Source organism: Monomorium pharaonis, chromosome 1 (assembly GCF_013373865.1).
Source record: "Monomorium pharaonis isolate MP-MQ-018 chromosome 1, ASM1337386v2, whole genome shotgun sequence".
Classification (NCBI taxonomy): Eukaryota; Metazoa; Arthropoda; class Insecta; order Hymenoptera; family Formicidae; genus Monomorium; species Monomorium pharaonis.
This window is the reverse complement of record NC_050467.1, coordinates 11,799,535-11,811,460: the sequence shown is the minus strand read 5'-3', so window position 1 is coordinate 11,811,460 and position 11,926 is coordinate 11,799,535. Positions and strand designations below refer to the sequence as shown.

General features: G+C 41.0%; 3 protein-coding genes across 3 annotated transcripts; 1 reads left to right on the top strand and 2 right to left on the bottom strand.

Annotated features, from left to right (window-relative positions):
* Positions 1 to 1,606: 1,606 nt before the first annotated feature.
* Positions 1,607 to 2,162, bottom strand: LOC118648326. The gene is made up of 2 exons (XM_036294653.1): positions 2,018 to 2,162; positions 1,607 to 1,944 (listed from the first exon to the last, which is right to left on the bottom strand). The coding sequence occupies exons 1-2, from the start codon at positions 2,135 to 2,137 to the stop codon at positions 1,639 to 1,641; spliced, it is 426 nt and encodes a 141-aa protein (XP_036150546.1). The 5' UTR covers positions 2,138 to 2,162; the 3' UTR covers positions 1,607 to 1,638.
* A 3,063-nt stretch (positions 2,163 to 5,225) lies between these two features.
* Positions 5,226 to 6,083, top strand: LOC118646450. Its single transcript, XM_036289376.1, has one exon. It carries the CDS (start codon positions 5,226 to 5,228, stop codon positions 6,081 to 6,083), a length of 858 nt encoding a protein of 285 aa, XP_036145269.1.
* Positions 6,084 to 6,808: 725 nt separating this feature from the next.
* LOC118648303 lies at positions 6,809 to 7,752 on the bottom strand. Its single transcript, XM_036294639.1, has 2 exons — positions 7,494 to 7,752; positions 6,809 to 7,404 (listed from the first exon to the last, which is right to left on the bottom strand). The coding sequence occupies exons 1-2, from the start codon at positions 7,538 to 7,540 to the stop codon at positions 6,822 to 6,824; spliced, it is 630 nt and encodes a 209-aa protein (XP_036150532.1). The 5' UTR covers positions 7,541 to 7,752; the 3' UTR covers positions 6,809 to 6,821.
* Between the last annotated feature and the right edge of the window lie 4,174 nt (positions 7,753 to 11,926).

Below are 11,926 nucleotides of genomic sequence, written 5' to 3'. Positions count from 1 at the left end.
CTCTTCGATCCTGCCGGTTAGAGCACGATGTTTCTTTCGAATCGATTTGCTCGTTTTTTCAATCTCCTTCGCGATTTTCTCACGCTCACGCATATCTTTGTTTTCAGCCATGTTAACAGAGAGTGTTGATCGCACGTTTCACCCCGACAAGGTATCAATATCGACTAACCGTTCCGCGGTACTGCAAACTCGTTAAATTCTCTTCTGTATCGTCCGTTAGCAAGTGCACTGTCCTTGTCTATCATCAAAAATCCATAATCACGCTGCCAACAATCGCGACATAATTCACTAAAATCATCATACGACATGTCGGTGTTTACGTGATCGTTGTACACGTGTTTCAAGTTGGTACTGTCCTGCTTAAACAGGATCAGCAGGTTGGTGTTGTCGCGTATAAGATGTTTAGGTATTCTCGCGTACGACTGACAGAGATAAAAGCAGTCGACGTTCGAGTGTCTACCCATTGAAAAATATTCTCTCACGACGTCCTGCTTATCGCACGCAACGTCATCGAAGACGAAAATTGAGTTTGGACGCGCCTCGCTCGGTGGAATGACGTGACTGTTATTGGAGAACGTAAAGTAACCGATCTCGTCCATCGACGACAACAAATTCTCCAGATACCGATATTTCGGCTGTTGTAGCGATTTCGAGTAAACGTACACGTTCTCGAAATGTACACCGTGCGGACATTCCAACAAATTTATCAGAACGTTGGTTTTACCGCAATTTGACGGACCACAAATAATGGCGCGTATAGTATTCGGCAGCATCGCACCATGCTTACGCCTCACCCCGCCGTCTCCCATCGATTGTAATTTATCGTCGTAATTCGTTACGCAAATCGTCAAAGGTTGTCGCACGAATCTCATGTTTTCTGAATCTGATTATATATCTGAATCGAACGTCCTATTTATAGGTGTGAGTGCAGCGTACGCTCTATGGGAATGCGCCTTTGTACATGTGAAAGAAACGTATGCATGCCCCCTGTGCATGCTACAGAAGGCGCTTGCTAGAGAAAGACGTGTGTATGTGGGAACGCAGCGTACGGAGAAAGAAACGTATGCGTGCCCCCTGTGCGTGCGTGCTAGAGAAGGCGCTTGCGCATGTGTATACGTAATAGAGAAGACGGTTACACGTGTATGAGTGCTAGAGAAGGCGCTTAAACGCGTGTGCGTACTAGAGAAGGCGTGAGTATATGCACGTATGTGTGAACAGTGTATAGAGAAAAAAGTATATCGACGGTCGCGTGCTAGAGAAGGTGTGTGTACGTGCGTGTGTGCGTGCGTGAGTGTGTGTGTAAACGCAGTGTATGGAAAAAATAAACGTATCGACGATTGCGTGAGTGAGATGAAAGAAAGAAAATAGGATATCATGCAGGATTGAAGGATGAATAAAAAAGATATGCAATATATGTATAATATATATATTTAAAATATTTAAAACATTAATATTACAATTAATATTACACAAACATTAATAATAACATAATGTGATAGAATAAAATTATAATATTTTATATTATAATAAGCTAAATCTAATAGAAAAAAGGAAAATATATGAATATATAAAATATATAAATATATAAAAAAAATTAAAATACATATAATTAGTAAATAATATAAAAATATAATTTTCTTACTCTCTATTATAAATTTTATCTATCCAATTAACTATAGTTTTTAAATACATGTCGAACTCCCAGTCTCGTTCTATTTCGCCCTCTTCGACTTCTTCATCTCCAAAGAGGTATCGCAAATCGAACAGATCGAAGAGGTCGTACTCGTCTTCGTCCTCGCCTTTGCCCTCCTCTCGCCATAACCATTCATTATACCGCCGCGTGAAGTCTCGCGTGTTTCTTACTTTTAATTGATGAGCAGCTACATCCACGTAACCGCGGACGTTGACTATTGTGCGCCCGGTGACGAGTCCGCAACGGTAACACTATAAAAAAACATGTAAAAATATAAAATTATCAATTACAAAAACAATGTATTTGTAGAAAAAGGGTACTTACAATGCTAGCAGGTATTCGCACGTATGCGTTCCTGCTGAGGCGCGGAAACGTCTTTGGGTGGCGCTTTGCTGTGCGCACCGCCTGCTGACTTTTTACAGGGATGAACCCCAGCGCTGGCATGTTGGGCAGTGCTATTCTCGTTTCTTTAGATATGCACTGTAAAAAAATTAAAAAATATTAATATAAATTAATGTAAGTTAATATAAAATAACATAAGAATAGGTAGTATAAAAAATACTTACTATTCGAACGGTGTTATGCGGACCGAACGCTGCCATTTTACTTGCACTTTTTAACTTTTTTCTGAACTACTTTTCAAATTTTTTCGGCGAAGAGCGAATGCTTCACAGTTTGAAGTCAAACTGACGGTGCAGTCCGGCTTCGAAGGCATTGTTTATGATTTTGGTACTTATCCCCACGCTGTGGAAATGCCACTTGAGCTTATCATCGATGCTCAAGTAAACTATCACCCTTTGACGATTCACTCGTGGCTTGAAAACTATTTTTCATAATAGTACTCGCACTGTTTTTTAGAGCAAGTAATAAAAAATTACTAGGCAACAAAAACCTCGCCAAACTATTTATATGCATGCAAAATCGCGCATCGCTCAGTAGCAAACATGTATCTCATACTGTCACATCCCTCTGATATTATAAATTTGAGTGCTGAGCAGTTACAATTCGTACCAAAGATCGTTCTGTTACGCGAGTGCGGCAACTATATCGAACACGTGTGGGACAAGCTTCCGGAACATATAAAGGTTGATTTCGAAGTTCAGCAATATCGTCGCTGCAACGAACATTATAATCAGCCGTGGCAGCAAACGCACATCGACGGACCCGCGCCGTTGATCAAGAATTGTAGCGAATGCCAGCTGTCGCAAAGATAAAAAAGGGCTGCGGTCATCTTTTGAATCGCGTGATAAACGCGCTTCCCTTCGAGCTACATATCCCCGGTTATCAATTTTGCGGACCGGGAACCCACTTGGAAAAACGATTAGCTAAAGGCGATAGAGGTATAAATCCGCTGGACGCAGCGTGCCGCGAACACGACATTGCGTATTCTCGGAGCAACGAGCTCGCCGACAGACACGCGGCGGACGAGATACTCGCTGCGAAAGCACGAAAACGCGTAATCGCGAAAGATTCGGCTCTCGGAGAAAGAGCAGCCGCTGCTGCCATCTGGGCAGCCATGAAAGCCAAGACAAAGATAGGTATGGGTATGAAGAAGAAAAAAAAGGTAACGAAAAAAAAAACGTATACTTCCGACAGCCAGACGAGGCGGCATGTTATCAATTTTACCGATGTTGGGCGCGCTCGGATCATTGATCGGCGGCGCGGCCGGTGTGACAAAGGTGGTAAACGACAGCAAAACTGCGCGACGTCAGTTCGAGGAGCTGCAACGTCACAATCGCGCGATGGAAGGGCGCGGAGTGTATCTCGCCCCGTACAGAGGCGGACGAGGGCTGTACCTCGCCCCGTACAAGTACGGAAAAGGTGTAAAAGCGAAACGAAAAAATATGTCAAAGAGGCGTTAAGAATACCCGCGGGTGTGACGACGAACATGCAACTACTTCAATTGGCAAAACGATTGTGTATCCCGTATTTCAGAGGAGTGTTTATGCGTAACGCGCTACCGACGAGCGGTGCGCGTCAAAACGAGAGCGGTATTGTAAATCTGGACGATGCGGAGGGTCCCGGTACTCACTGGGAGAAATCACGTAGCGTATTTCGACAGTTTCGGCAATCTGCGGCCACCCAGAGAACTCGTACGATATTTTGGGGACGATGTGACAAAGATAGAGTACAATCGAACGTCGTATCAAACTTACGATCAAAGGAATTGCGGACAACTTTGTCTGCTATTTTTGCACTCGATTTAAAGACCGACGTTGCGCTGTTTAATCTCAGTATTCGTTCAAACATGTCGCTGACACTTACGCTGAGCGGTAAGAGCAGCATTCTTGCGGCAAGCTACTCTCCGGCTATAGATTTGAGCGACGACGATTACGAGCTCGGTTTAGCAATCTTTGAAACATATAACACGATACCGAACGTGAATGCTTCCAACAATAAATTTTACTTTGGCAAAGACAACGCGGAGATTACGATTCCCGAGGGATCGTACGAGTTGCATGCCATTAATGAGTTTTTGAAACGTGAGATTTCGCAAATACGTCCGCGACGTGATGTCACGACTGAAGGCAGTAATGGCGGGGATAAAGATCCGATAACGATCCGCGCAAACTATAATACGATGAGATGCGAGATCAGATGCGCACACAAAATAAATTTTGGCAAATCAAACAACATCGGCTCGCTCCTGGGATTCACATCGAAGCGTATACTAGAACCGCGAATATGGCATGAGTCAGACGTGTCGATCAACATAATGAATGTAAACATTATCCGCGTAGAGTGCAACGTGACCGCGGGCGCGTACAGCAACGACAAAAGCGTGCACGCGATACACGAGTTTTCACCGAACGTGCCACCTGGATATAAGATCTCGGAAAGGTCGTCGCAGATCATTTACCTGCCGATCATCGTGCGGAGCGTTACAAATCTGACGATACGCGTGGTTGACCAGAACGGACGATTGCTCGATTTTCGAGGAGAAGAAATTACCGTCAGATTGCATGTGCGACGACGGCTGCAACGATAACGCAAACGTGAGATGCTCGTACTAAACGCGTCGGAACGCGCTAGAAAAATAAACATCTTTACGACGAAAACACCAACGTTACAGCAGTCATCCGATACTTTTGCGACGACATTCGATAATCGAATATTCGATCATCCGACTGTTCCAAGAAAAAGAGGCTCACCGCGTCGAACGTTGAATATCTACAATCTCTGGGATTTGCTGTGCGACAATGACGGATATTTTAAATATCGAGGACGAGCCGATCGCATCGTCAAGATCGAGACTCACACGTACAATCCGTTCGCCAACACGACGTTTGAATACAACGATGAGATAAGAATTCCTATACAACAACACGATCTTTACACGTTACCGTACGAAAGTTTTTTATACATTGAAGGAAAACTTATAATAAAGAAACCAGTTGCGGGATCTGATGTGACATTGGCAAATAATTGCATCGCGTTCATGTTCGATGAGATTTGATACGAGCTCGACGGTGTGGAGATTGATCGAAACAGAAACGTCGGAATAACCAGCACTCTCAAGAACTATGTAACTATGTCAGCTGCCAGAAGCGTAATCGCGAGAAACGCCGGCTGGGATCCGTGGAATCCTCCGAACGGATACTTTAATTTTTGCGTACCGCTCAACATGCTGTTGGGATTTTGTGAAGATTACAGACGCGTGGTGATCAACGCTCGCCATGAGCTGATTTTAATACGCGCGCGTAACGATAACAATTGTCTGATGGGAAGTTCAGAATTGGAGCCGAAGATTGAATTACTCAAAGTTCAGTGGCGAATGCCGCATGTGTTACTGAACGAGATAAATAAACTGTCGATGCTGCGTGCGCTAGAAAGCGGGCGATACCTCAGCATGGCATTTCGTTCTTGGGATCTATATGAGTATCCTTTATTGCAAAGCACAACCAAACATTCGTGGGCCATCAAGACCGCTACTCAGCTCGAGAAGCCTCGATACGTCGTTTTCGCTCTGCAGGCTGGTCGGAAGAATAACATGTCTGAAAATATGAGTCGATTCGATCATTGCAAATTAATCAACGCAAAACTCTATTTAAACTCGGAATGTTATCCGTACGATGATTTGAATCTAGATTTTGATAAAAATAAATGGTCGATTCTGTACGATACGTACGCACATTTCTGTAAAAACTATTACGGATATGATTATCTCGAGCCGAATCAATCCGTCACCATGTTTCGACATAATGGTCCATTCGTGATTATCGATTGCTCTCGACAAAACGAATCGATCAAGAGCGCAACCGTGGACGTACGCTTAGAATTTGAATGCAGAGAAAACGTGCCCGCGAACACTACCGCGTACTGTCTCATTATACACGATCGTGTGATTCAGTACAACCCGTTGACCAACGTTGTGCGCAAAATTACCTAAGTGCGGCGCCACTTTTTCTCCAAAACAATATCAAGATGATATAAAAATTTATAACGCGTCGAGACGGATCACAGTATTCTCAACGACAGCTGTCATGTCTGTACCAACGTTCGTGGATCTGCAAGGTTTCATCGTTGGTGGAGAATTTATCGTTAAGGAATTTGCCTCTCTCAAAGATGGATTTGAACTCACCCACTACATGTTTACACCCACCTATCCATGGGAATACCTTACCAAGGCAGAAAGACGTCAGGTGGCGTGGTTGAAAGTGAATCATCACGGAATATGGAGGATGGATTGATTCCGCACAGCATGGCTAGAGATTTAATTACAAAGGCAGTGATGGGTACAACTGCAACTAATGATGAAATTGTCGTGTACGTAAAGGGATGCGAGAAACGAGAATGGCTGCAGGACTTACTCCTGGACGAGGCGAAAGAGGAAGCTAATGTCGAAAATATCGAGGTGCATTACGAAGACATAAAACCTCTAAATAAGTTGGACATTACGTACACCTTACGTTGTCGGAATCATGTGAACAATTGCGCTTTACAGAATGTATTTAAACTGTTTAATTGGTGGTCTAGCAATAAAAAATAATTTTTTATGTGTTGTGTATTTTTTATATTTCCATTACCCGTTTATATTTCCTCTTCCCCATTTATTGATTAAAATAGTTTTTAAGTTAGGATAATTAGTAGGAAAAAATAATTCTAAAACGTTTATACAAATACATATTTATTTATTATTCAAAGCATCATATACAATATTGTCTGATGCATAAACCATCAGTTCGCAATCTATGAGCGAAGTTTTTACACATATTTCATCTAATAGCTTTACAGCATCGCACTTATTATTAATGTTATTTCGCTGCAAGCAGTTTACAAATCGATTATATTTTTCTTTCACTACAAACATATCCCGCGACAATTTAAAGTAGACATTATTGATAACATCTTCAAGATTTAATAAAAATTGCACAGTTAATGGTTTCATATACAAAGCTTTATTATTTAATGTAAATTTTATGACAATTTCATTACGTAATTTGACGAGTTCGATGAAAAGATCATTAATCCACAATGATGTAGCGGTGGTTGACTGCAGGAGTCGCTCGATATCCATGCGTTTCTCGATCATTATTACCCAGGTATCACGTGACAGCTGTATCTGATTGCTTTTGTTGTCGCCAAGAATCATCTCCACAAAAGGTTCACGTCCCACACTGACTCCGATATCCAAATATTTGTAGGCAGTGGCGGTTAAAGCGAATCGCCTTCCCAGGATGCGAGGAGTATAGCGCGGCTGCGATAATGTTCTGCAAAAAGAATATATCAAGTTATAGAAAAATATAGAAAATATATAGGATTTAAATATATAGATTTTAATTTAATTAAAAATACTTACGATTTATCGCACCCGTCATTCTGTTGGATCGGAACGTAATAGTTCATCTCGTACGGTTCTTTCTTCAGACACTTTACAATCTGACTTCCACCAATCAACTGCTGCGGTAACGTTGTTAAAGCTTTACCGTTCGTATTCCACTATTTGACTGATGCAATAACGTTGTCGGGAGCTCTTTTTTATATTATTATCCCCTCCACGAAATACCCCCTTTTTTTATCCCCCTCAACAAAAAATCTAATTTTTATCCCCTCCACAAAATATCTAATTTTTATCCCCTCCACAAATATCTAATTTTAACGCACTCACTACCGATTCATTATCTAGAAATTTAAGCTGCCAACGGTTCGGCGCTCCTTGTCGCGATAAAAAATTTGTTTATAACAAACCGCTACCGGATATGGTCAGCGATTTTTGTTTATAGCTATTCCAAGAGCTGTCGAATAAATTTATCAGCTGCCGACGATTCGGCGCTCCGTACGATAAATATTCTTAGAAATTCGTTTATATCAAGTTGCAACTCGCATATTATTTTACTTAAAAAATGTTTATACTGATAAGCGATAGAAAGACCCATAGATAAAAATTGTTTATACCTAATTACTACTTCTAGCCGCAGGGCCTAATTGTTTATATCAAGTTGCAACTCGCATATTATTTTTCTTAGAAATGTTTATACTGATAAGCGGTGACCGGCAAGTTATTGTTTATATCTAGTTACAATTGACTTGTAGTTTACATAAATGTTTATACTGATAAGCGGCTACCGACCGGTATTTGTTTATATCAGGTTACAACTAGCATGTTGTTTACATAAATGTTTATACTGATAAGCGGCGGCACCCGTTTGTGTGACGTCATCCCCCCTCCCCCGCGTGACGTCATACCCCGCGTGACGTCATACCCCTCCCCGCAAATACCCCGCCGCCCCTCACCCCCCCCTCGGAGCCCCGTAGTCAGAACCACCCTCCTATTCCTACTCAAGCCGCCCGGTACGCGAGAAGAGAAATTGCTTGCAACTGTTTGCGATAAGAAGCGTTACATCATTCATTATCGCAACTTGCAACAGTGCATGCGTCATGGTCTCCGCGTAACACAAATACACCGCGTGTTAAAATTCGCACAATCTCCATGACTCTGCAAGTATATAGAATTAAACACACAATTCCGAACCCTTGCAAAAAATAATTTCGAAAAAAATTTATATAAACTTATGAATAATGCGGTATTCGGGAAAACTATGGAGAATGTGCGCAATCACGTTGACGTAAAACTTTTAACAAAATGGGACGGACGGTACGGCGCGGAGGCAATAATCGCAAAACCTAATTTTCACAGCAGAAGCGTATTTTCGGAGAACTTAATCGCTATCGAACTGCATAATCTCGAGGTGAAATTCAACAAACCGATCTACGTAGGAATGTGTATACTCGACATTTCCAAAATATGAATTTCACCACGAGTACATGCTACCACTATATCGCGATAAATGCAAAGTAATGTATACCGACACCGACAGTGTCTCATATACCATGTCGAGTGCGAGAATATTTATGAAAATATGAAGCGTGATATTGCAAGATTCGACACAAGCGATTATTCGATCAACAACGCATACAGTATGCCTCTTGAAAATAAAAAAGTACCGGGTTTAATGAAGGACGAGAACAACGGTGCGATAATGACCGAGTTTGTTGGACTCAGGGCGAAAATGTATGCAATAAAGGTGGATAGGAAGAAAAACACCAAAAAGGCTAAAGGTGTCAAGAGCAGCGTCGTCGCGCGAACTATAACATTCGATGATTATACACGCTGTCTCTGCGAAAAAATCGAAATGACACGTCGTCAATCATGTATACGATCAAAGTTACATGAAGTATACACGATATCCGAAAAAAAAATTGCCCTGAGCCCGTACGATGACAAACGATATCTCGTGCCGGATTCGATTGAAACATTGCCGTGGGGACATTGGCGGATACCTTTGTAATATATTGTATTAAATACGTATTTCATATTTGTATATTTTATATCATGTATTTTTGTAGTTTTACATTTTGTACTGTATATATTATACATTTTACACATATTTTATGTATTTTATATTTCTGCGTTTTTGTATTTCATATTTCACATGTATTTTTATATATCTAAAACTCGTACGAAAAAAGATTTTTATACCTATTATATATTAAGGATAAGGAAGAAGGAATAATAAAGATACTCTTTGTTATGTATTATAAAATTTATTTGTATATTTTATACATTGTACTTTTGTATGTTTATAATAAATAAACGTTTATTTTTTCTGTATGAATCAAATGATATTGTCTTTGTGTATCCATGAATTGTGCGATCCATCGAATCCCAACCACTTTACATAGACCTCGTCACCCTTCCTGCGTAATATTTTTTCCACAAGAAATACATCCGGATGAGTCGTGCGATGCAATTCGTACTCGTAGAACGCTCCAGATATAGATTTTCCGCAATAATCCTCGAGTAAATAGGTTACGGGATTGGTATGCTGGACTTTAATGATTTTAAACACCTCAGTCGTCCAATTTGGTGTATAATCCTTTTCAAAGACAGTTTTGTACTTGCTTACGCGTACAGAGTCACCCACTTTAAATTTTTATAGCGTTGTATACTGTAACTAAGAGTCTTTCAGTTACCGCGGGCGTTACGTCAATGGGTCGCATGCCAATTGTTCAATGCTTTCGGGTATTGTAAGTAGACACGAGACGCGGTAACATATCAATCCATTTGTAATCACCGTTGAACGTAAATTGCTTCCACATGTCGTTTTTCAGCGTGCGATTGAATCGCTCAACAACCGACGCTTTCATTACAGAGTACGTAGAATAATGATTGATATCATGTTTTTCAAGAATTTCTGTACATCAGCGTTGTAAAACTCCTTCCCCATATCGGTTTGCAAGTTTTTCGGATGTCTACTGCTCTCTCGAATTATCTTGGCGATAGCGTTAGCCGTCTCGCTTCCACCCTTGCTCTTGAGTGGTACAATCCACGCATATTTGCTCAACACATCGATGACAGTGAGTATGTAGTGATAGCCTTTGTTGAAACGTGAATACGGATGCATCTCAACGATATCAGCCTGCCACAAGTCGTCGTATCCTCGAACTACAACACGTCTTCGTGGAAAATTTCTTCTTGCTGGAGCAGTTCCTCGACGAGTCGCAACCTCTCAGAACTAACACGTCTATTGAATTTCGATGATTTCATGTTTCGCAAACTATCGATCAAGTAAGAACGCGCGCGATGAAATTACACTATGATTTATTTCGTTCTTTCACGTTCTTTTACGTTCTTTTACGTTCTTTCACGTTCATTTTATGTTCTTTTACGTTTGTTTCACGTTTTTTCATATTCTTTCGCGTTCATTTTACGTTTTTTCACGTTCTTTCGCGTTCATTTTACGTTCTTTCACGTTGGTTTCACGTTCTTTCATGTTGGTTTCACGTTCTTTCACATTTGTTTCACGTTTTTTCACGTTGGTTTCACGTTTTTTCACATTGGTTTCACGTTCTTTCACGTTCGTTTAACGTTAATTTCACGTTCTTTCACGTTGGTTTCACGTTCTTTTATGTTGGTTTCATGTTCATTTTATGTTCGTTTAACGTTAATTTATAATAAGACCAGCCTCGCGAAGTTCTTCAATTATTGACAACATCTCATTATCATGTGCATTGTGACCAGCTTGACGCGAAGTTTCAAGCAAACGTAAGCGATTCACTAGCTCGTTGGGATCATCCCAGTGCACATAATCGATCGCGTTATCATTTAATGTCACAACGTTAGGTAATCCTTTTCCAATCGTAAATTTATCATTTAATAACGGTGCAATTATATTTATACTTATATCCTTTGTTGCTCAATAATCGACCGTGTGAAACGTGATTTCGTTTATGTGCATTTGTAACCAACAATATGTTTTTATACTTTCGTTTATCGTTTTCCGTGTAGAGGGAATCATCGGGATATCTTTTAAAGATCAGTTCGTAAAAACCCGGTGTGCCAACGTATCGCATACCGTCGACAATTATGTTATCTTCGCTGTCCACGTCAAACTTTTTATTACCAAGCATCATTCCATCCTTGCCCAGATAAACACCGTAAACGATATCTATAATTTTCTCTTTTTCACCATGACCGCTGAGGAAATCTTCGATGTACTCTTGACCTAGCGGACCAAAGTGCTGCGACAACGCTTTTCGACTCTCTGGTGTTTGCAAACGATTTCGAACGATTGCTGCAAACGAATCGTCTGCCGTTTCAAAAACATCTTCGTTCTCGAGCGACTTGGGTATCTTCGGTTGTACAACTACCGTACGCGGTGTGGACGCTATTGCTGGCGAATCCATTGCTGGTGAATCCATTGCATTGTTTGACGTATGCTGCTGCTCATG